The sequence below is a fragment of the Delphinus delphis genome, chromosome 20, assembly GCF_949987515.2.
Source record: "Delphinus delphis chromosome 20, mDelDel1.2, whole genome shotgun sequence".
NCBI lineage: Eukaryota > Metazoa > Chordata > Mammalia > Artiodactyla > Delphinidae > Delphinus > Delphinus delphis.
Genome location: NC_082702.1, coordinates 19,291,649 through 19,315,706, shown reverse-complemented (window position 1 = coordinate 19,315,706; position 24,058 = coordinate 19,291,649). Strand labels below are relative to the sequence as shown.

At 51.2% G+C, this 24,058-nt stretch overlaps 1 protein-coding gene across 1 annotated transcript in view; it reads right to left on the bottom strand.

Annotated features, from left to right (window-relative positions):
- Window positions 1-2,308: 2,308 nt before the first annotated feature.
- The window catches only part of TSHZ3 (teashirt zinc finger homeobox 3), a 69,069-nt gene continuing 47,319 nt past the window's right edge, over window positions 2,309-24,058 (bottom strand). Inside the window, exon 2 of the mRNA XM_060000816.2 lies at window positions 2,309-7,169. Within this exon, the coding sequence (XP_059856799.1) occupies window positions 3,967-7,169 (3,203 nt within the window). The 3' untranslated portion in view covers window positions 2,309-3,966. The remainder of the gene's footprint in view (window positions 7,170-24,058) is intronic.

Genomic DNA, 24,058 nt, shown 5'->3' with positions numbered 1-24,058 from the left:
ATGTTGACGGCAGCGAATAGCTAAGATGTGGCATATTGATTTCTTGTTGTGAAGTGAGCTGTTCAAGCTCCATTTAAGATTTTCATCTTGCATGTAGCCCTGAGCACATCATAGCACCATAAATTAGTTAAATTGCACATTTATCACAAATGTTATTTTAAGATACTGCGTAAATGTGATGGCTGGAAGATATACAGTAGGACTGCAACAAGCCTGGGCTTGGGTGGGGTGAGGTCGGGGTCACCCACACACCTGTGATTAAAACCTCCCTCACTTGGCACCATCCCTCCTCCTCCCTGGACTCGTTTAAAGAGCTGACTTGGATGACCCATTCCTTCCTGCACTCACATTCTCTATTAACATCAACCGTAGGCGAACCAGTGCACAGCTGCATCGGCCTTGGAATACAACTTTAGATCTTCCCAACTGATCTCAGGAAAATCGGGGACATTCTGGGCTGTGAATGGAAGGCTCTTTTGGACAGTGGCCCACTCTCCAGCCAGGAGAGGGTTTGATGACCTTGAGAGTAAATGGCCCTGCATTTCCACGTGGGGTGAGGTCCTAGCCAGCCCCGCCTCCTGCCACGACGCATGGCTGGGAGACTGCCATCATGCCGGGTTAGGTTTGCAGTCATGACTCAGGTCCTCCACTGCTGAGTTACTATGTTTCCTCTAAAGGCAAAATTAATTTCTGGGCCCCATTAACATGAGCAGTCCTTTCTTGGCTATGAGCCCCTGGGGACCAAATGAGTCATAGAATCTGCTACCTGCCTTGGCGATAAATTCTCACTTCTATACCCAAACTGAAGTCCTAAAGCTAACCCTGGGGGTGGGGTGAGGAGAAGAGGGGCAGGGCATCAGTTTCTCCTCCCAAACTGTAAAGGGGGGGCGGGGTTTCCAGCATCACTTGCACAAATCCCATCTCCCTTCAAGCCACATGGGCCCTGGTGGTGATGGAAGTGTTGTCAGTTTAATCTGTTAGATGCAGGACTTTGGATTCTAATAAACCAATGCTATATTTAACCTGTGAAAAATTCAAGAGTGGAAATCTGGGCTCCAGGATGTGGAGATGGGGAAGGCACGGGAGGGAGGGTGTCTCTGTCCCCTGAGCCGTTTCCAAGGGGAGCCGGCCCCCCAGGGAAACGTATGGTGTCCCAGGCCTCCTTCCAGGTAAGGGCAGACAGGGAGAAGAACTGCTCTTGGAGGGACGTCTGCGGCCACCCTGGAAGAGATGGGGAAGGGGACAGGGCCCGTGACCCAGAAGGGAAAGACCCGTCTGCACCACCCGAGGGCAGAGCCCAACAGTGTGCCTGCATTACAAGGCGAGAGCAGAGCCAGCACACACCTCCCTACTTGCCAAAAACCCGTTTTAAACTCTAGGTTGGTTCTCTCTAAAAACCCGGAGAGAGATGGATTGCCGAGAGAAAGTAGAGCAGACAGAAATTTTGGCCTCATCTTGACACAAAGGGGTGGGAATGAACAGGAAAAAATGTGGGCGTGTTGCCGAACATCTCTGAAAGGGCTTAATTTAAATTTTTAATAAAAGCGTATATTTTTTTAACGTGGAGGTGTTTTATATATTACATGGATGTAATACATCTCTCATTTGTATAATTCTAGGTTAGGAGCTACGATTCCACACAACTGCAAGAGTAGTCTGAATATAGTAATAAAGGTATTTTACAATTTTACATGATATGTTCCCAGCGTTTTGTTGGCATAATTTGCCAGGGTTAATAAAAGCTTGTGATTATCATATAAATGCTCTCCCCACCCCTCCCGTGGATGGGTTCAGGCTCCCCGCCCCCCTACACCTCGTTATCTGGGCTTGCTTTAGCCCAAGAGAGACAGTGTGGACCCCAGGGTCCACCTGCCCAGCTGGGCTCTGTTTTCGGCTCCTTGAAAATCCCGAATCAACAGGAAGGAGCCGCCCTGCACTGAGTCTTCCAAAAACCTTTCTTCCCATCTCCCTCGAGCAGGGCTCTGGGCCCTGGCTTCGACTTCTCTCATGCAGATGGGAGACCAACCTCCGGCCCCGACGCGGGTCACCAGGTGTGACCGAAGCTCCACTACCGATGTCTGATAGCATCGCCTTCCCAGCGAGCATCTAACCTCACGGGAACATCTTCCTTTCTTTTCCATTTTTATTCTTGGGGAAAATTCTGTCCACGCCGCCTCTAAGTGAATGTTTGCTGCTCTCCAAACCCAAGGTTCACTAAAACTCCCCTGATTTACGGGCGGTTTCCGACTGCCAGCACCTGGCAGACACAGCAACCAACTCAGTCATAAACAGATCGCATACAATTTAATTTTAATGTGCTCGTTAGTCGTAGCACATTTCAGACATAATTGTGAACGCAACACAAAATTATAGCAAAAAGACAATTTTAATGCTGCCGTAGAAAAGAGGGTTATATGAAGAGTCACATAATGGTGGTTCATTGTCAACAACAAAACAGGGCACAGAGTGTCTGTGCTGTTTACATGCCAATATTTTATACATAGGTTCTCATATGGTGTCAGCTGTCAGTTACTTCTGCAAATTAACTGCCAAAAATGGAGAAGAACAGAATCACTTGGAGAGCCGGTAACCACGGGTTACCTTTCATAAGCCTAAAGATAAAGCTGCAGTGTGGGATCTTGGGAGAATAATTAGGAAGAACAAAACAGAAAGTTACCAATTGAAATAAAAAAGGCATCCTACAATATGGAATAGCAACCAAGAGGGCTTATAAATAAGTAAAAGAGGTTGTATCACAGAATGCCTCGTGACTTTTAAGCAAAGTATTACAGTACAAACATTTTAAAGGCTTTATCAATGTTTAGGAAATACAGTACAAGTTCTCTCTCTCTCTTTTTTTGTTCTTTTTTTTTTTCCTTTTGAAATAGACTTACCCCTTTGAGCACTGAGTTTATTTTGAGCGTTTTTTTTTTTTTTTGATTTCTAATAAATACCTTTAAAAATCATGTGCAAAATAGTTATGATGCTGCCACGGATGGATTTCCTGGCCTCGTTTATTCAGACTGCTCAGAACAAATGATAATATGATGCTAATAAATATGTATAATTTAAACGTGAACCTCTATCAATATAGATGTACTGTATAGCAAAACAAACAATCATACTTTGCTTTCAGATAATGTTTCTGTATACTTTATAAATGTTATCTGTGGTATCTTCTGTATAATTTACAATGTTTGCATGTAAAAAAACAAAACCCATAGACCTTAAAAAAAAAAAGAAAAAGAAATATACACTATACATAGGCATGGCTTATGCCCAGAGCATGGCAGGTACATAAAACACTGTTGCTATAAATGCAGGAAAAAAGGTCATTTACCCACAATCACATTTTTCATAAGAGAGTCTCAAATCTATACAATATATACATCTATGTTTCAATGTGAAAATAATATTCTTTTAAATTTCAAGGCGTGTTATACCCCTGCAGACCTGCATAAATGGAGGTTCATATTATTAATTATAACTAAGCTGGTAAGGAATTTAAAAAACAGAGCTTCATACATTATTATTCTTTTATTTTATTTTTTAACCAAATTAATGCAAAAGTGCTTCAAAGTACTCAGAGGGCTAAAGATGAAAGGGTGAAAAATGCCAGCACACTCGGCCGCGTGGAAAAATGTGGCCGGTTTCGTCATAAATGCTTAATTAAACTGTCTGTTAATGCATGCAGCTTGAAGCATCGGGGGATGCTCACAACTAAATCCCATTTACACAAAGTTCCAAACACTTACCACTGCGTTTTAACCTTCATATTTTACCAGTGACAACAGCTGAGTATGCACCTCTATTAAACACTGTACAGTTATACAAAACAGTCCAGCCCAGAGTGATTCTCTGCAGTTAAAATAAGAACATGTGCCTAGAACAAGACAGAGGGGCCTTAAGGTGCCTGCAACAGTTTCCCTCAAAGCAAATCACAGTCGTTTTCATCAAAAGCAAACGCTACTGCTTCTCTAACTCGGAAACATACAGAAGGTGGTCCTCTGGGGATTTCCCGTGTGTTTTGCTGAGGTGAAGTTTAACCGCATGCTTGCTCGCAAAGGTCCGATTGCAAAGTTTGCACTGGTAGGAGGTCCCCAGGTCCTCCTCGGGGGAGGACGTCACCAGTTTTTCCGACGGTGACTTGGTTTGTGCTATCTGATTGTTAATCTGTTCGGTGGACAGTTTGGACAAATCCCGTAGCCGGAAGCCCAGGTGTGACTCGAGATGGCTGATGTACGTGGAGGGAGTCCTGATTTGTGACGCGCAGTCATTACAAAAGAACACGGGGTGGCCAGTGTCCAAGTTTTTGAGGAACTTTGTTCCACCTGTCCTTCGCAGCTGGTACTTCACGTTGGCCAGCCAGTGGCTGATGGTGGTCATGGAGAGCCCGGTGAACCTTGAGATGTGCATGCGCTCCTGGGGGCTCAGGTCCGACATGATGTACTTGCCCTCCGAGGTCTGCCGGAGGCTGGCGGCAAACTGGGCCTGGAGGATCAGCAGGTGCTGGGGGTTCCAGTTTGATTGGCGGCCCTTCCTCTTTTGCGCAGGCGTCACCTCCTCGGCCTCCTCCAGGGTGGCGCCGTCAATGTCAGACTTCTCGGAGATGCTGGAAGGGGTGGAGGACTTTGACGTGTGGCTCTCTGTCAAGTTCTTCAGCATATCGGATATATCTGACAAGGCGTTCTCGCGGAGCGGCGAGTTGGACATGAACGACACGACGGCGGACGTCTTTGCCGTTGTCACCGTGGATGAGGAGGTTGCTGGGGATGTGGACGTGGGTGACAAAAGCACTGAACCCAAAGGGCAGCCTTTGTCACTCTTCCCTTTTGTCAAGTCTATGGGTTGGTCGTTGCTGACGTGGTAGAAATAGCGGTCGAGGTGGTCCACCTTCTTGGACTGCAGGGGTGGGGGTGTGGCCACCGCTGCCTTCTCGGCCAGGCTGTTGCTCATCTTGAAGAGCATGCTCATGGGGTCGAGGGCAGGCAGGGAGGGCTTGGCAGCCTTGCCCAGGTGGATGTTCATGACCGACTGGAGGGCGCTCAGAGGGTTAACGAAGGGCTGCTCTGGCGGGTGGTCGGTGATGATGGCCGTGCTGCTGCTCAGGCCGCTGCTCAGGGGCTTCACCAGGTCCTTGCCGTTCTCCACCGGCTCTGCTGGGGGGCTCCCTTCCTTGCAGCCATCCCGCTGGGGGCTGGGGCTGTCCTCCTGGCTTTTGAAGCCCCCGTCGCTGGACGCCTCCATCCTGATGGGCTCGCTGATGTCGCTGCTGCACGGGGACGGGGTGGCCCGCTTGGGCGGAGAAAGCTTGCCCTCGGGCTCCTTCATTTTCTCCTCAACTTTGGCAACTTTCTCGGTGACCTTTTTCACCAGCTCCTCCATGGCGTGAAAGTTTGTCTTGGGCATGGGGGAGGTCTGGCTGCTGGGCGGAGAGATCAGGGTCTGGTTCTTTGTGGGGGACACGATGTCACTGTTGCCGAACATGGGCTTCAGGGCTGCGCTCTTCCCCGCGGAGCCCAGAGACAGCTTCATCATGTTGGGGAGCTGGTAGGCGGCGTGGATGCTGGGGTAGCCCCCCCAGCTGGGGGTGCCGTTCTGGGCCTTATTGATGGCAGACGTCACTGTGTTTTCTAGGGACTTGAGGATATCGAGCCCCCCCTTGGGACTCTCTTCTAAGTCGTTCTCAGTCAAATAGTGGTACTTGGAAGAGATGTCGTACTTCTCCTCCTCACACGCCTTCTCCTTTTCCTTAGGCTTCTCGTCTGTGACCACTTTCTCCTTGTCGGCCTCCTTCTTGACCTCCACGTTCAGTTTCGGGGAGACGCTGGCGGGCGTGTTGGAGGGGGACGTGAAGGTGGTGGCGGCCAGGGGCACGGATTGCACCTTCTCGTCCAGCAGGGTGGCGATGCTGGGCGTGACAGGCGTCTCCATGATGGGCTTCCCCTTCTTCATGGCCGAGTTGGTGACCTTGATGAAGTGGCCAGTCACCATCATGTGGGCCGTGAGCTCCTGCAGCGTGTCGTGCGAGCTGCCGCACTCCATGCACTTGAGGATCTGGGACTTGCGGGCCTCGAAGTGCCAGGCGTAGCTGGCCCCGTTCTGGTGGCCGTAGCGGTTATTTGGCGTGATGTACGGGTTGGAGTTCTTCTGAAGCACGTCGTTCGTGTCCGCCATGGCAGCTTTGGGGGTGCCGCCGGTGGAGTCCGGGGAGCTGGGGAGCTCCAGCTCCAGCGAGGCCTTCTTGCGAGTGGCAGGGATGATTTTGGCTGCGACGGGAGTGACAGGTTCCTTCAGAGGCACTTTTTGGTAGTGTTTCGTTTTGATCATGTGGACACTCAAGTCCTGGAGGGACTCGAACGAGTGGCCGCAGTACATGCACTTCAACACCTTCTGGGCGTCCTCCTTCCCTTCCATTTCCAGCAGCGAGCGTTTGCGGGGCTTGGACCAGCGCTTGGGGTTGTTGTTGTCAGTCTCGTGGTTGTCGTCGCGGTAGTGCCCCGTCTCGTTCATGTGCACCGTCAACTCCACCAGGGTGTCGTAGGCGGCGCTGCAGTCTTTGCAGCGGAACTTGCTGGCCCCCGTGAAGATGGAGCCATAGAGCTTGCTGCTCTGCCGGTACAGCTGCACGGTGCTGAACAGGCTGGGCTCGGGCAGCACGCGGCTCTGTGACACCTGCTGCAGGGTCTTGGCCATGGCGCTCTGGTGCCAGTCGAAGCTCCCGCTGCCGCAGCTGCTGCTGCTACTGCTGCTGCTGCTGCAGCTCCCATTATTCTTCTCCGAGGACGGCTGGTGCAGGTTGAGGGTGAGGCTGGACCAGTACGAGTTGGAGAGGAAGTTGTTGTACACGGCCTTCATCTGCTCCAGGCTGTCCGACACGGTCGAGTCTTCCGGTGGGACCGCCACCTCCTTGGCCTCCTCTTCGTTCTTCATGGAGCCACTTTCAAAGTCGGCCATCCGGTCACTAGTCTCACTGATGTGGGACTCACTGTCCATCTCGTGGCTGGAAAACTCAGCCGCTGGGGAGTTCTGGTAGCTGGGGCAGGTCTTGCTGAGCTCCTTTTCTGGGCACATGTACTTAGCCGAGGGCTCCCCATCTGTCAGGCTCTCCTCTGGGTCTATATCTTCGTCTACCAGGGCGGCAGCCTTTAACTCATCTGAAACATAGGCTGCCGTGATAACAGGTGGGACAAGTGGGACAGAAAGAAGGGACACAGGGAGAAGGAGAGAAAGAAAGAAAGAAAGAAAGAAAGAAAAGCATTAGTCAGTGTTGATCTTACCTAGAGCATTTTCTCGGCTCTCGGGAAAACACAGCAAAGCAGACAGGCACATTTATTTGTAAAATTAAATAGTTAAAATGTGGTGTTTCTTTGGAGCAAAAAAAAAAAAAAAAATCTGCTCTTCAAACATAATTTGCCACCTTATTCTTCTCAAGGGGCAACAGCTTGAAATTAAAACTAAATTTGAAATTAATGAAGCACATTCTGGAGGTGGCATTCATTTCTAAAGTAATAAATTACTTGTATCAACCTCAGAGACAGCAGTTCCTGTCTGTCAATTAATATGTCTTATGCTTCTCCTACCCCTAATGCATTTCTTAACAGACAGATTCACAATTTAAATTAAGCAAGCATTTTTTACTCATTACATTTTTGAGGCTCAACCTTTAATAAATATAAAGCACAAAAACATCAATACAATTTTTACAAAGTAAAAAGAAAGTACATCAATTGCGATAAATTAAAGACAAGGTTTTGTGGCTTTTTTTTTCTTTCTCCCTTCTGAAAAAGTAGGTCTTATCGAAGCTTAAAGGAAGTTTCCTTATAGAAGCTTGGACAGGTGTTGGTTTGTTCTAGATGGGAAGGAAGACTCTGACCCGCCACTACCCAGCCCTGGCCGTGTCCCCCATGTGTACACTCAGCCGTTCTCAGCAACCGGCACACACACCATCCATGCAGAATTATGTCAGAACAAGTTCAGGCAAATTGGTATGCGGTGCTCATTCCTGCTGTATAAATATATACAAGACCTTCCAGTGGACCTTACAAATGTCAAAGTGTTTGCTCTTTAGACTACTTTGTCAATATTTACTCAGCATAAGCTTCATGGGCATCCAACAGGGATCCTGTCTTTCTGGAAGCAATGTAACTGGGGATGGAAATCCAGCCCCGAGCAGGAGGAGGTGCTCTGAGCAGGGCTGAGCAGCCGTGGGTTCTGGAAGACACGCTCCAGAGAGCCAAAGCCAGAACACTTGCATTCATGGAACTGAGTGATTTTGTTTTTTCATTCTTTTGTATTCAGTGACTTTGGTTTTTTCCTTACTGGAGCTTGCCTGACACTGTAAACCAAGTTGGGTTGATCTCGTGAAAATTGGGCGTGGCCAGCCCTGCGGTGAGTGACAGTGTTAAGGCAGAAAAGGAGTGAAAAGTCATTTCTTGTCAGCTCCTCAATACCTGTTTGCTTCTAAAGGCCAGTGGCTGAGTGTGTGAGGCGGCTGGAATGGCACAGTGCTAACTGCATGGCTGATTAAAAGCTCCTAGGAAAGAAAAGGAAACTTTGTTTGTGGAATTCACTCCCGTAAGTTTAAAGATCGGGGCCCCAAATCAATTTCACACCAGAAAAAAAAAAACAAAAAACAAACAGTGAAATGACTCAAAGAAGATTCCCAGGAAGCCACACAGATATTTCCCCTGGCTCTTCCTTCCAGGTCATGTGTGATTTTCTTCTTTCCTAAGACCCCGTTGAGCACCAAGATTTCTAAGCTGAAACTACCGACATCCCAACACCAAGGTGATCTGAATTTGGATGGGAAGAGTGTCCCAGGTACACACATTCGGATCAGCTGTAGAGGCAGGGATGCTTCTGCTTATATGCAAACAGTGAAACAAGAGTCTTGGGCTGGAGCTGTGGAATGTTCTTCACAAATGACCAGAAGAAAGTGCCCTGCTCCGGTCAGCCGTGGTGAACCTTCAGTTTAAGGCCATGCACTTGGAGCTGACATGGCAAACAAGCTCTTTTCCTAGGGCCAGGGCCACAGTGGATAGCGGACTATGGTACTGGTCACAAGGGGGAAGATGAATGCTCTTTTTGGGAAAGGAAGAGGAAGATAAAAAGGAAAGAAGGTATCTCCCCCTCTGCACACCATCCTCGGCTTCAGCACACTCAAACCCCACAACAGGGCTCGCAGGTCTGCAGGGAGAGGAGCTGGGGGCAAAGTGACCAAGAATCGCAGTTTGCCTGGAACTCTCCTGGTTTCAGCACCGAAAGTTCCACATCCCGAGGATCCTCTCAGTCCCGGGCAAACACCCCTGGCCAGGGGACACCCAGCAGAACCAAGTCAGAGCATCCAGGCAGATCTGCATTACTCTCGCAGAGGAGCTAGAGCAGGGCGATGTGGGTCTGACTGTCTGCAGAAATGCACTGGGTGCGAGTAGGTATAACGTTTGCATCCAAGGGGCCTCATTTGGAACACTGAGTCTTTAAGGAAGGGGAAAACCACAACGGCCTGTGTCCCTGCCCAGCCCCGTGTGAATAGGGTAGATCCCAGAGGCCCCTTCTCTCCCGGAGATGGCCCTGGGAGCCACGGTCCACAGCGTGAACCACACCCATCACGGCTCCCATGGAATTCAGTCTAGGAGAGGCAGGAATCCAGAAATGGTCCCATCTGGCCAAGACAGGAGAGACACACCAGGCAGGCAAAAGAAGCCAGAGCTAACGGTGGACATGAACGAGCCCAATGTGGCATGAAGGCCACCAGCTAAGGGAATATTGGTGGCTCTGCTGGTCCACCTCCCACCCAGGGGCAGCGTGGCCCCCGTGGAAGCCGTGGCACGGTGTGGGGAGCACAGCAGGCTGTCTGGAGCGCCCCCCATAGCACACACACGCACCATCATCGGCCTGGCCGGCTCCCACCCTGAGCTGGCCCCCAGCGAGCCCCAATATACCTTGTAAATCGCACAGCAGTATCAGAATGTCATCAGTCTGATGACTGAGGAGGAAATTAACATTGAAAGAAAAGTAAGGCCAACCCCCCTGGTGGGAACCAAATCCTACTCTGAGGAAAATTAAAAAGCTTCGGGGCCAAGAGGCCCTGGATCCTGGGAGACGTGGCATCACCCCACACACCACCCTTGTCATGGTTTCTGAGGCTCTTACAAGCACCCTTGCACACTGCCCTGACAGGGACCTCACCACCTCCTAAAACAGCCCCTTGCTTTTCAGACCCAACCGGGAGAAGTACTTGGAGGGCAAAGCACGAATCCTTCTGCTATGTTTTGCAATAATTGCACTCCTCCGAGAATATCACATCCACTCTTGATGACTGAACTTCAAATAGTGGTGAGAAAGCTGAAACGGGCCCAGAGAGATGGCAGAGGGGATGAAGGGATGGAAAGGTTCATTCATTCCACTAATTCTGATCGCGTCCCACGCCTGCCAGGATATCCTTTTCTTTCTCTCGGCCTCCATTTCCCCATGTGTAAGTGACAGGGCAGTGCGGCCTGATCTGTAAGGCCCTCCTCCTCTGCTTCTCTGTTCCATGGCTTTTCTGAGGAAAGGGTAAAGAAGTGAGGCAAAGCCCACTTGCTCTGGCTCATCCCCTCCACGCGCTGCTCCTGACAGGCACGCAGCCGTTAAGTCACTCCTTTGTCCCTTCTGCTCTGCACTAACCAGCAAAGTCCCCAGCCGGAGAGAAGGAAGAACGTCCTCACTGGGACAGGGGATGCCCCAGATCAGGCCAGGAGGGGAGGGGGACTGGGTGTCTCCATCACAGACTGGGTGGGCAGTGAGAGGCCAAAAGGGGTCTGGGGGGGCACTGGGTGAGAAGCCAGACCCACCGAGGTGGCCATCAGGGGTCCCTCCTGTCAGGGAGCGATGGCAGGCTCTGTCCCCGGCTTGGACCTGACAGGTAATCGCGCACAGGTAATCAGACCTTGGGAGGCTTCACCACTGTGGACGGTTATTTTGATCCCTGCTGCTATTTAACTTTCTGCTTAACTTTCTCCTTCTGCTCCTGTCTGGATTCTCCAAGGCCAAGGGCCCACTGTACTCTTAAAATCCTGCACATAGTAGGTGAGCAACAGACACCTGCTCCCTGCTTCGGAAAGAGAATGATTGGAGGTCACGTCCAGCAGCAAGATGCTTGTTTCCAGCCTCTGTTCCCTCCGACCCCAGCATCTCTCACCCCTCCTCAAGGAACCCCTGACTCCAGCCCCAGCCCCTTCCCTCTGTTCTCCAGACAGAAGCCACCGGATCCTTATCATTCAGCGGGTGGGTAACGCCCCACCCCCACCCGTGGAACACCCACAGTGACCTCCCATTGCCCCAGAGTCCTCCACCATCTCGGCCCTACTTCCTCTCCAGCCTCTCGGCTTCTAGAACGTGCCAGAGCTTCTAACTCTGCACTGCTGCCTCCTGTGCTGGAAACCCTGGGGCAGATTCAAAGAGGAGGGGGAGCCATCTACCCCTCCCTGGGCTTCAGTGGAATGTAATATCTGGGGAAGGGGGCTTCTCGACCCCAACTTTGTCCCCTTCGCACGCCACCCACTCCCTTCTTTCTACAAGGCACACCACTGAAATCTCTAGCTTACAGCAGATGTGCCAGGGTGTTCCAACAGACTGTCAGCTTCATGGGGTCAGGACCAGCCGCGCCTGCCCCCCCAAATCTGCTGCAACCCTACCGTCTGGCCCAGAGTAGCCACTCGACACACACCCACAGAATGAATGAGTGAATGAATGAATGAACACCATAGATGACTTCTTCAAACCTCCTAAACGGTTGCCAGAACATCTAGATGGATCCTGACACCAGCTGGTCCCAGAGCAGCAGACGTGCTGGGGTCTGATCCGAAGTCCTTCCTGGATCCGTTTTCTGAGCAGAAGTGGCATGAGGACCAGCCTCTGGGGGACAGGATGACAGAACCCTCCACTGAGGAAGAGGGGAGGAAGCCCCCCAGATGGTGGAGGCCCCCCAAGGGTGGAGTCACCCCTGGCTGTGCCCACATCCCAGTACACCTCTCCAAGAATGCAGCAGCACCACTGTTTTCTCTTGAACAAAAACTATTAAAATAGAGACCTCTGCTGCCGGTTCCAGCACAGGAGGCCCTGAACTGTCAGAGGGAGGGGCTCGCATTCAAACCAAATCATCAGCTGCAAAGACGCAAAGAAACACACGGGAGTGGAGACTCAAGGAAGGATGGACTGGGGCCCGTGTTTCATTTTTCCCCAAGTCGCTCAGTGGAAAAAGTCCCTCTCTAAGAGGTGAACCCTTACCGATTGCTGTGACGGCTTCCCTATTACATCCCCACCTGCTCTCCCCTTCAATGAAATGTAAGCTCTTCAGGCAGCAAGACGTCAATCCAACACCCCAAAGCTGAGGGCCGAGGACACGTTTTTGGACAACTGGATGAACTCAAGAACTTGGCATGCCCAGAACCAAACGGGACTCTTGAGCAGAGATGCACGTTCATGAGAAACAAAAAGCTCTCACACTTACAAAGGCTTTCTACAAAGTTCCACAGCCCAAGGCCCTGGAATGTCAAGCGATGAAAAAACCACACTCCTACCTAATATGTGCATGTTTATGAAGCATTGCACATTCACTGCATTTGATCCTTTCGATGGTCCTGGCAGGTGGAGAAAATGATTTCCCTTTTGCAGCCTAGGAAACTTCAGTTCCAACAAGTTAAATGGGACACTCCCAAGCCCTCTGTGGGGACCCCTCAGGAGTCAGGACTCCCCTCAGGAGTCAGTATAAAGGGGATTTGACTAAACCCCTGAGGGAATCACACAGAAGGAGCATGGAGTGAGCTTCTGCCGCATCAGAGCCTTCCCTGATGCCCCATCCCCGTTGGACCCCACGCCTGCCCCTCCAGGAGGGCCCTGAGTCCCCTCCCACAGCTCCCTGGGGCTCCTGCCTTCCAAGACGTGGCCACAGTGACAGCGGACTGTCCAAGGAGTGAGGAGCCAGCCAGTGCAGCAATCAGAAGGTCTGGAGGCAGCGGCAACCTCATTAATATTTATTATCATCATTAACTAAACCCAACCGCTAGGTAAAAAGGAATGAATACTTTTGATATAAATAAAAAACAGTAAGCTGGGCCATAATGGAATTCATTTCTGGGCAAGTGGGAACTACCTTCATCACGCTGTTGTGCAAACAAGGAGATGAAGGAACTGAGGGGTGTCCCTGTGGGGATGGGTCTCCAGCCTCGGGGTGGGGGGCGGGGCCTGGGATGGGGGTAGGGCGGCACTGGAGGGAGCTGGAGAGAAAGGAAAGAGGGCGTGGCTGCGCCCTGCTCCCAGAAGCAATTTCAAAGTAAACTGTCCTGCGGATTTTTGCATTTTCTGGGCTGAAATGAGGGTTCTGTAGTTATAACCCTGTTTTCAAATTCCCAAGACTGCCTGGGAAGATGAATTACTGGCTAAAGCGTCCTGGGCCCCCCCTCTCCCCTCTCTTCAGGACAGGTGGCCCATTCAAGGTACAAGAGCACCTCCTCTTGTACCTTGAATGGGCATCCTCCATCCTCAGTGACTGCGATGGAGGGGGAAGAAGAGGCAGGGAGAGGAGGGGGTGGGGCTGAAGAAGGACAGGGCTGGAGAAGGGTGAGGAGAGAGTGGGGGGCAGGGATCAGAGCGAGAACAACGGGAGAAAGATGTGGGAAAGAGGGAAGAATCCACCAGGACTAGGATGGTGCTGGGAAGGGGCAGAGAGAGAAACTGAGACAGAAACAAAGAGGTAGAGAGAGACAGAGACAGAGATACAGAAAGAGGCAGAAAGACAGAGACAGAGATGGAGAGAGATAGAGACAGAGAGAGACCCCCAAGGGCAGTGAGAGAAGGAGAGAAAGAAAACCAGTGATGGAGATTTGAGAAGAGGTAGAAAGAAGAGATTATTCTAGCGGTGAGGACAGTAAGGAGAGGGCCTGAGCTGGGGGTCCTGGTGCGGGGAGAGGGGCCCTGGGGTGCTGCTGGGGGTCAGCTCCCCGGCTGGAGACCCAGGTCTTGTCTCAGACTCTCCTGACCACTCAGATTTTCAAGACATAAGGTGATTTTTTGTTTTAAGGGTAATTTAACCATCTGAGGACACGACCAAGAAGGCAGTTAAAATGTTCAGCCAACCCTGGTGGGCAGAGCAAGGGGACGCAGCTTGGGGACAGAGGTTGCTTCTGCCCCAGAGATGATCTGGGCCATCCTGGGCGGAGGACACCTGGCCAGGGGAGTCCAGGAGGAGCAGGCCCTAGAGCCCAGGGCCTCAGCAACCCGCAGGAGCCCCTCTCAGACCCTCACACAAATGATCACATTTGAGACTTGACTTGGAACTGCCCAGAAGACAGGCGTGGGCAGCATGCCTGAAACTGGACAGCTTGTGAAGAAGGCTGTTGGCTCTGGACACCGGCTCAGGGCTCATGCACGCCAGTCTCTGTAGACCCTATTCCTGACCTCCCTTCACAGCCAAGGCCACTCTGCCTGGTTTGTGAATCAAATTCAAGTAGAGTTTTTTTTGTGTGTGTTTTCTTGCGGTACGCGGGTCTCTCACTGTTGTGGCCTCTCCCGTTGCGGAGCACAGGCTCCAGATGCGCAGGCCCAGCGACCATGCCTCACGGGCCCAGCCGCTCCGCGGCATGTGGGATCTTCCCAGACCGGGGCACGAACCCGTGTCCCCTGCATCGGCAGGCAGACACTCAACCACTGTGCCACCAGGGAAGCCCTCAAGTCGAGTTTTAATAAACACCCTGCCTAAAGGCCTAGGGAGGCCCGAGTCCTCTCAACCGTTCTAGCTGTGCTTGGACGCAGAAATACACCAAGATCATCACAGGTGTCTCGGTCACCTCTGAAGCCCTCCCCTCCCCTCCACACCTGGGCCCATAACAGAGCAGACTCCCAGTAACAACAGGGGTGGGCTGGTGGGAAGTCCCAGTAGCCCCACCTGGAGAGGTGGCCATGAAGGTGCCACCCTGGACTCCAAGAGGACCCGCCGTTTTTGTTGGTGTTCCCGTGTTGTGCGTTTTTCTGTTCAGCTGAGTGATGTCACAGACAATGAACCTGGGTCTCAGCCCCTGCTCTGCCCCATGGTGTCCATGTGGCCATGAGACTGACTTCAAGTCTCTGGGCTCCAGTTTTTTTCCCCACGAATGGGGGCGGTGTGTGTGGGGGCACAAGTGATGCCACACCCACCTCCCAGGTGTTTGCAAAACAACAAGGAAGTCACAAGCAGTGAGCAGAAAGGACTTTCCCAAGTGAAAAGGGCTCTACGAGCACAGGTGCACCGACTCCATGGAAGTACACAGGCCCATCCTGCAGTCCCCACACCCAGGAGGCGGGTCCTGGGACAGCCTCTGGGCTGAGTCCTACGCTTGTCAAGACAGGCCTCTGAGGTGATGGACCCCAAACCTCCAGATTCTCCAGCTGCCTTTCAGGAAGAGGGGCAGCGGGGACCAGCAGAGAGCCCTGCTGAGGTGAGAGGTGCCCATGGGGCATGTGTTCTTCTCCCCATCCCTCTGGCGGCCTGAAGGTGTGGGCTGTGGGAAAGGAAGCAAGCCAGAGAGGAAGGGGAGGGAGGAGGGAGGGAAATGAAGCGCAAGGGAAGGAGAGAGAGGAAGGGGGAGACATCCATCGGATTCACGGGCTTCGAAGTTAACATCCCTGACCCAGCACGTGCCTCCCCCCAGGCCTGGGCCATCCTCAAGCCCCGCTCTACCCACAGCCACACCCACCACTGCCCCACCCCCCCCACCCCCCCACCCCCGGCTGTCTTGATTCCCAGTCTCCGCCCATCCCTGGGGGCGTGGTTAGAGTCAGGTGACCTTCTGCGATAGGAGCCACCAGAGGCCCACAGCCCTCTGGCTGCCTGTGTCCCTGCAGCCTCCGGCCCCCAGCCTGGCCACCTCCTCCGGGCTGAGTGCAGCCCCACTTCAGGTCAGCTTCTGCCTTGAGTCATCTCTTCACGGGAGAAAGAGCTCAAAGTTCCCAGAAAAAGGTCACCTAAATTACACCTTGTTCTAAACACACCTGGAAATTCTAGCCAGATTGATCCATTCTACACAAGAATTTCTGCTTTACGAAGGGCTCACGCGAAGTGCACTGTGCCCCTCTGGGTTTTCTTTACACAGGTCTCTCTTCTGTGCGCATGTGTTGCACACCTAATTGTGACAGGGACGGGAGGGCTCCTTTGTGAGTGTAGCCACATGGGCAGCATCTTCCCTGTCTGGTGCCGCCTGATTTGGGGCCCAGAGTTATCCCCCGGTGTTCTGAGAGCCCCTAAAGTAAGCTGCCAGGATCTCTGGAAGGTGTGAGAAGCAATGAGACAGGCAGGGTGCTCAGACCTGGGCCAGCGATGACCAACACGCTCCCAGCTCCCTGATGCTTAGGGGTCCTGCAGAAGGTGGAAATCCAGATGGGGTACACCCTGCTGGCTGCTGACCGGGAGGGGATTCCAAGGAGAAGCACTCTGATGGGAGACTTCCTTTTGGTGCCAAGAGAGCCAGGCGATGGCAGAAGGAAGTGAGTGATGGAGTGGAGGGGAGCTTAGCTAAACGCGCTGGGTAATATAAAGGCGATTAGATTGAGCTGTTGGGCCTCCGTTAGGATATTAAATAGGCAGCAGAGAAAGAAAACTGATTCTAGAGGAGTGTTCATGGCTGGTACCCAGGAGGTCACAACCCGGCAGAGAACACAAGTCTTCTCCATCCACCCGGCCACCTGGAGTCACAAGAGATGTCACCCAAGCCATCTGGGGTGACAGAGGTCGCAGTCTCCGGGGACAAAGAGAAAATGGCATTCTTGGATGGTACCAGGGAGACCAGGGGCCTCCCAGGAACCAGGAGAATCCCAAAGGGCCAAAGCTGGGCAGGGAGGAGGCTAGGGTGCAAGGCTTGGCTGTGGGGGAAGGAACTGGTGGCTGAAGCTATAATGGTCAGGACTTCTCTGGAAGGCTGGCCGCGGCGGGATGACAACCTCCCCTAGATTGATTGTTCTTCCCACTAGCAAGGTCAGGAATATTAATTTTGTACATGTTAATTTGATGTAATGTGCGACATGAATGCTTGTTCAGTTGGGTATCACTGTGTTAATAAACCTGCGATGCTTTCATGCCAAGAAAGGCAGGGCATTAGCTGATTGGTGAATCAAGCCAGTGTGAATAAGGCAACGTCGCCCTTCAGCAGAGCCAGAGTGGCCAGTAGTTGCTCAGGCCATAATGGGCTGCTGCAGATTCTCTAGGAGGCCAATGACAGAGAGGCCCAGGGGACACCTCCCCGCTGCTGCTGGAAACCCCAGCCCATCCTGAAGATTCGGTATCCAGGCCAAGTCCTGTTCCTCTAGATGTGGTGGTGAGGCCGGGAGCCTCCAGAAGCCAAACCTGGAGCCGCCACTGCCCACCAGGTCAAGAAAGACACTTCCGGGGCTTGTCTCCTTGGATTCTTGTTGCCGTGAAAAGGCCTCATTCAGCCATCTCAGCAGCCCCTCTGGACAACCTCCCTCCCCTTCTCAGGACCCTCCCCACGGGAGAGATGGATCAGACAGAGGAAGCCAGGAAGCTGGGAAGCTCCTGAGATCAGAGAGGGAAGCCAGCTCCCTCCATTCTGAAACCACACTCATCCTACTGCAACCTCACCACAAAGAAAAATAAAAGTAGCAAGGACACACTCACATTCAAAGCAATTGCCTCAAACAAACCTTCAGATAATAGAGAGTAAATAAATGTTAGTTCAGGGACCAACTGAGTCACCTCTGTCCTTGGCTTCAAGCACATAGGAACCACTGGGTGAATCAGCAGTGGTCCCTACCACCCAGCTCTCACAGAGGACCTATACTCTCACTCCCCGTGCCCCACAGGAGTGCTGAACCCACCCTGAAGCTGACAAGGCAGAACCTTAATCCCTGTGTTGATGAGGGTGGCTAGGTTGACACCCCAGTCAGTTCGGCTTAGAAAGCAGTGACGGTTCATCAGGCAAAGCATGGCTTCTGAAGGTAAGTCCTTGCAAGGGTGGCGAAGGAAGTAAAGCTTGCTGTGGGCGCCATATTCCCTTTTCTGTTTCTGAGCTCCATATATTTCCTAGTTTCCTGCCTACCTGGAGTAAAAAAAAAAAAAAAAACCTCTAGGGTCTGAACCTCTTCCCTATAGCCTTTTTCTCTGTTATTCCACAAAACCCATAAGGTAAATCCTAATCTGTAATGGATCTAGTAAATTAGAAGAGTAACTTCATCCAAAGAACACATTTTCTCACCTTGGTGGGATTTCAGACAGCAGCAAATAGGACTCGGGTGAATTAGGGGCAGGGGTTGTGCTGGGACACCATAAACAGTGGTCAATCTCGATAACGGCTAAGAAGAGTTGTGCCTTACGCACCTTCAGCTCTGGAGCACAGGATCTCCTGGAGGAGGACAGAGTGACCTCACGGGGTAGCTTTGGTCCCCTGTGAGGCAGCTGCGGAACAAGGTGGAACTCTTACCTGTCTGCACACTCAGTGATCTCAAGACCCAGGGCAACTACAGTTGAAAATAGGGCAATGGGTTGGGGAAAATTTGGGACAGTTCTTACAATGGTCCTCTTCAAAATGGGCTGTACATATACAATTCAAACTTTTCCTGAGCTTCACTGGCTGTTCTCCATAGCATCTAAAGAGCTGTAGTACGGAGAAGGTCAACGGATGACTTTTTTGAAAGGGTAATCAAGATTTACTTGGAAGAGGAGGCAATTGATCTACCTAATCATCTACCCATCTATCCATTTACCCATCTACCATCCATCCATCCACCCAAAAACCCATCCCTTCATCCAACATGTATACAATACTAAATACATACTCTAGATGCTTTAGGGTTAGGGATAAGAAGTTACCAAAATAAACAGCTCAGAGTCATGGGCTTTACTTTCATGTGGCCAAGATGGCCCTGGTTACATAGATCACAAGGGAATGCCCTTGTGATCACACACCCACACAAACTTCTTAGCTTGATAGTCGAAGCCCGGCATAACCAAGCTCCATTTTACCTTCCAAGTTTACCTTCCACTGCCCACCTCCCTCAGACATCCACACTGACCTTCCCTAATAACGCTGCTCTGGCCTTCCCTTGGCTGACGCCGTTTCTTTCACTCTGTATATGATGCTTCATCTTTTCACATCCTCAGTCCTGCCCTCCAAGACCCTGCTCATTCCACCTCCCCCCAGGAAATCCTTTCTCACCTGTCTCTCTGAAACTGACCTTTTTAATCTCAGAGATGAGACAATGGATGGAAAAGTCCTCTAAACTCTAAGTTCTAGAGAAATATCAGGAACGATTATTGGCATTATTATTTGAACATCCCTACTGGCATTCACGTCTCATAGTTTTTACAGTGGCGAAGTACATGCACAACTGGTCTCTCCATATACATTACAGGGTCAGAGACCAGGCATTCCTTACCTCTGTACCCTTCACACAGCCTGGCAGGTCAGCTCTCTGAGTAACTCCTGGTCGAATTCACAGAGTTTGGTAGGCGCTGCTTAGTCTAAGAACCACGCAGACCAAGTGTAACCTCAGGCAGAAGTTCCCACCAGCTTCCCCCACGCTCTCAGATGTAGGCAGAGCAGCCCCAAGTGCCCTCCTGTTTCACACTCATCTCTTCACGTCGCCTCACTACCACTGCACAAAACACTAAGGTGTTTCCTAACAAGGTTTCTCATTTTATGCTCACAGGGAAAACCGGGAAAGAGGATGCTCTCAATGACTCCAGAGAAGCCCAGCCCTTCCCTCACTGCACTGGGCAACCAGCATGGTAGCCACCTGGACAGAGAGACCTTCCCGAAGCTGGCAGCCCTGCCAGCAGTTGGGCAGTTACAACCCAGCACTCAACTAGCACTCAGGCATCATTTGCCCAGCACACAACCAGCACTCAGCCAGCACTGACTGGGCACACACCCAGCACACACCCAGGTCTGCTACTACACACGTAACTACCATCTGAATGGATAGGTCACATCCAGGACAGGGATGTAATCTTCCCAGTCAGCTTGAAAAAAATAAAGTTTCAAATGTTTTATAGTTTTGACCGAAATGTATAAATGCCCATAGATTTCAACTTCATTTCTATTTATTAAAATAGGTTTCCCCCAACCAACATATAAATAATACCTGTTGGCTGGTCGGTGTCACATTGCATGTTTCCTTTAAATACCCTGTCTCACTCATTTTTATATAGTCTGACTTAGGTGTTTCTTGTGCTAGCTTCAAGAACCCTCAACACCTCACCATCCTTCAAAAGGGGGCTGTGGAGAAAAAAGAAACTTAAAACAGCAACACGTAATGAGAGCGGCACTCTCACTAGTGGCTCGTGTTATTACTCGTCATGGCCATTTTATGAAGGGTAATTTAGCAGCATGTATCAATATTGAAAATCTGTTATACTTCTTGATCCAGCTAGGAATCTATACTACAGAAATATACATGTGCAAAAAAACCCCCTGTGTTTAAGGGGGTCCTCAGGAACGTTTCTTCTAATACCATAAAAGTGGATAAACAAACTAAGGAACATCTATACCATGAAATAATATTCAGCAATTCACAAGAATGATAAGAGACAAATAACAGTGCTAGCAAAGATGTGAAGCAACCGGAACTCTCATTCCCAGAGGCTGCTGCTATATAGATGGGTACAACCACCTTGAAAAACTATTGAGCAGTATCTGCTAAAGCTACACATACATACACTCTGTGACACAGCAATTCTGCTCCTGGATCTCTACCCAGCAGACATGCATTCATATCTCACCAAAAGACTGGGACCATGATATCCTTTGGCACGTCCTTCATAATAACAGAGACTGGAAACAACCCAAATGTCCATCCACAGTGCAAGGATAAAGGTATTGTGGCCTACCCACACAATAGAATGGTACACAGCAGTGAAAATGAACAAACTGTTATCCAAAACAACTGGAAGAATCTTACAAATAATATTAAGGGAAAGACACAATACAAGAAAGATAATATGAATAATACTGTTTGAATTCATTTACATCAATTTCAAAATCAGGCAAAACTAATCTGTGATGTTCCATTGGGAGGGGGTGACTGGGAGGGGGCACCCCAAGGATTCCCAGGGTGCGGGAACTGATCTACTTCTGGATCTGGGCCATGGTTACATGAATGTGTTCATTTGGGGAAAATCCATCGCCCGCTACACCCATATTTGTTTGCTGTCTTTTTGTATATTATACTGAATGAAAAGTTGACTTTAAAAGAATGAGACAATTCTCTAAACTCTAATGTGGAATGGTCTCTAAGACATACTGTCAAGTGTTGGCGGGGAGAAGTCTCAGAAATGCAAACACTGATCCCTGTTTTCTGTGTGAGCTGGCGTGTGAGCTTGTGTGACGGGCACCCAGGAAAAGGATCCTCGTGGAGATGTGAGGGGCGTTCCCTGGGTGCCAGAGGGGACACCGTTGCTGCGGAGGGAGACGGCAGGAGGAGGGGGAGAAAAGGGCCTCTCTTCTACATGGTCTGAAATTTTCACAAGCACACATTCATAAATGTATTGTGAAATGTTGAGAAGCATGAAAGGAAATTTATTTTTAGTAAACACTTCCTGTGTGTCAAGCTCTGTGCTGGGCACTGTCTGCAAAGAATAAGGCAGGCAAAGCCCCTTTCTCCTGGGACACTTCCTCGGGGATGGCAGGTGTATGGGTGAGAGCGGGCTCCTGTGCTGGGGGCTGGATGCAAAGGCTCAAGGCCTCAGGGACCAGCCTGGTGGGATGTCCACAAGCCTGTCAGCAGCTCCAGCCTCTGCTGGAGGTGAGGAGAGTCATGATGGACTGTGGGAAAAGAGAGACGGGGGGAACTTTGTGCTCAAACCACTGACTTTAGTGGAAGGAGGAGGTGGCGGCCACTTTTCCACCGGCCTCAAAGGCTACTGGGCTACCCGGGCATCTGGCTACAGCGACACCCAAAGCACCCATGGGGCATGGCGCCCCCAACCACAGGTGGAAACCAGTGGGTCTTCCTTCAGAGTCAGGGCTGACACCCAGGTGAGTCCCACCCCCTCACAGGGCAGAGTCCTCAATTCTCCTCATTGCGGCTCTGCGGTCACCCCACCGACTCTCCTGAGGCCCTGAGATGAACATGGCAGGGACAGGTGCTGTGTGACAGGCGGGGTGGTGAAGGGCTCGGTGAGAGGTCTGCAGTATAACCTCTCAAGGATGACTGAGTCAACCACGTGGTTTACTGAGCGGTTTATTGGTTAATGAGTCAACCACACCGTGTGGTTTATCCCACTCCCCCTTCCTCTGCCCTGCCCCTTCCTAGGGTCAACGGAAAGCTCTAGAGCCTGGATTTTTTGAGTCTAACACAGGTGCTCAAGAAACACCCAGGCTTTGAGGGCATGAGGGAGACGCCTCACAATAAACCAGAAGATGTGTCCCTGGCTGTTCCCTGCCATTCCCTAATGACAGCCCCAGAAACAATGCTCCTAAAACAGCCTCCAAACACCCATCCTTCTGCGAAGGAACCAGCAGGCATTGCCTGAAACGGCTCAGCAGACACCGTGCTTGGCGTGGTGGGGAGGACCCAGTGGCACTCCCTGCCCATGGCCTCCGGGATAACTGCCACTCCTCAGGTGGCCCTGGGACCTTTGTGATCTCAGCACCTCCCGGCTCCCCTGGTGCTTCCTGTGTACCCAGGGAAAGTCCCTCTGCAGCTCTGCTCATGTAACCAGAAACATTTCACCTCCGGATGCCCAGCTGAAGTCCCATGTTGGCTGGGTTTTTTCTGGTCCCTCCACCCCAAGCCTATCCTCCTGACCTCTACATGCTCAGCACCTTTCAGGGATCCTACAGTCACTTGTTTCCACAGTGGGCTGGGCCCGGGCAGGCAAGGACACTGTCTCCACAGCGCCCCGCATGGGGCCTGGCACAGGCTGGGTGCTTGGTAAATCCTTTGAATTGAATCAGACTTTCAAAGGAAAATATGTCACAAATACGGAAGGCAGACTTCCTCTTGTTCTTTTTTGTTTGTTTTGTGTTATTTCCTTGAGACACTTCAGCACCAAGCGGCGTTTCCATAAAGAATTAAAAAGAAGAACGAATGTGCAAGGGCCAGGAGCATCCCATCTCCCTGCGGCTGTGCCTCACGGACGGCCCCACCCCCGGGGGCTTTGTATCCCTGGGGACCTCCCTGTGCAGGATCTCCACCCAGCTGTCTAACAACCCTGGAGGGCAAGGGACATCAGGGGCTCCATTTAACAGACGGGAAGATGGAGGCTCAGAGACAGAGATCAGGGGATGGAGGCAGACCTCAGGACTTCTAAGACTCAGAACTAGGATGGGAGGTCAGAAGTTGGGCCTTTCCCACGTTATCTCACTGCTCCTCTCCTGAATACACACTGAAAGATCCTACTTAAGTGTGAGGACACAGAGGGACGGTCCCCTCATTTTTGAAAAGCATGGCATACAATCCTTGGTAAAATGGGGTGATATCACCTTCCTTGGGGGGCTGTAGTGAAAATTAAATAACAAATTATGCCCAGGAAGTAAAGGAGCAAATGTCACATGGTGCGGGTGTCCAGAGCCCTCTGCCAGACCCAACTGTGGGATCTGGGTTTCTTCTCTTCTCCTTGGTCAAAAGGGAAAGTCGTTTTTTTCATGTAAAAATACAAATGGAAAGGTTGCTTTCTGAGGCAAGCAAACCCTGGAAGTTTCTGAACATCGCTGTGACAAGGCTGCAGCGTATGGGAAAGCATCCTCTGGAGAGAGGCGGGGCGGGCACCTGGGGCAGCATCCCCCCGCCACTGGAAATGAGCTACATGTGTGCTTAAGAGGCTCCCTTGTCTACCTTTCCCAAGGGTGCCCGAATGCTACTCTGCAGCCCCCCGTCTCCTGCTGCACAAGCCCCCTGGCGTGGATCCCTCGCCCAGTCCTGGGCCCACGTCTCAGAGCGGCCTTCTCTGCCTCTCTGAGGAGACAGTCTGAACAGTCTGTAGCCACCACCAGGAACGCGGGATGTCACACAAGCAAAGACACTTGTCAAATGCCTTTCCCTTACAAGCACCCTCACCATGACCCGTGTTAATGAAGTTAATTGAATT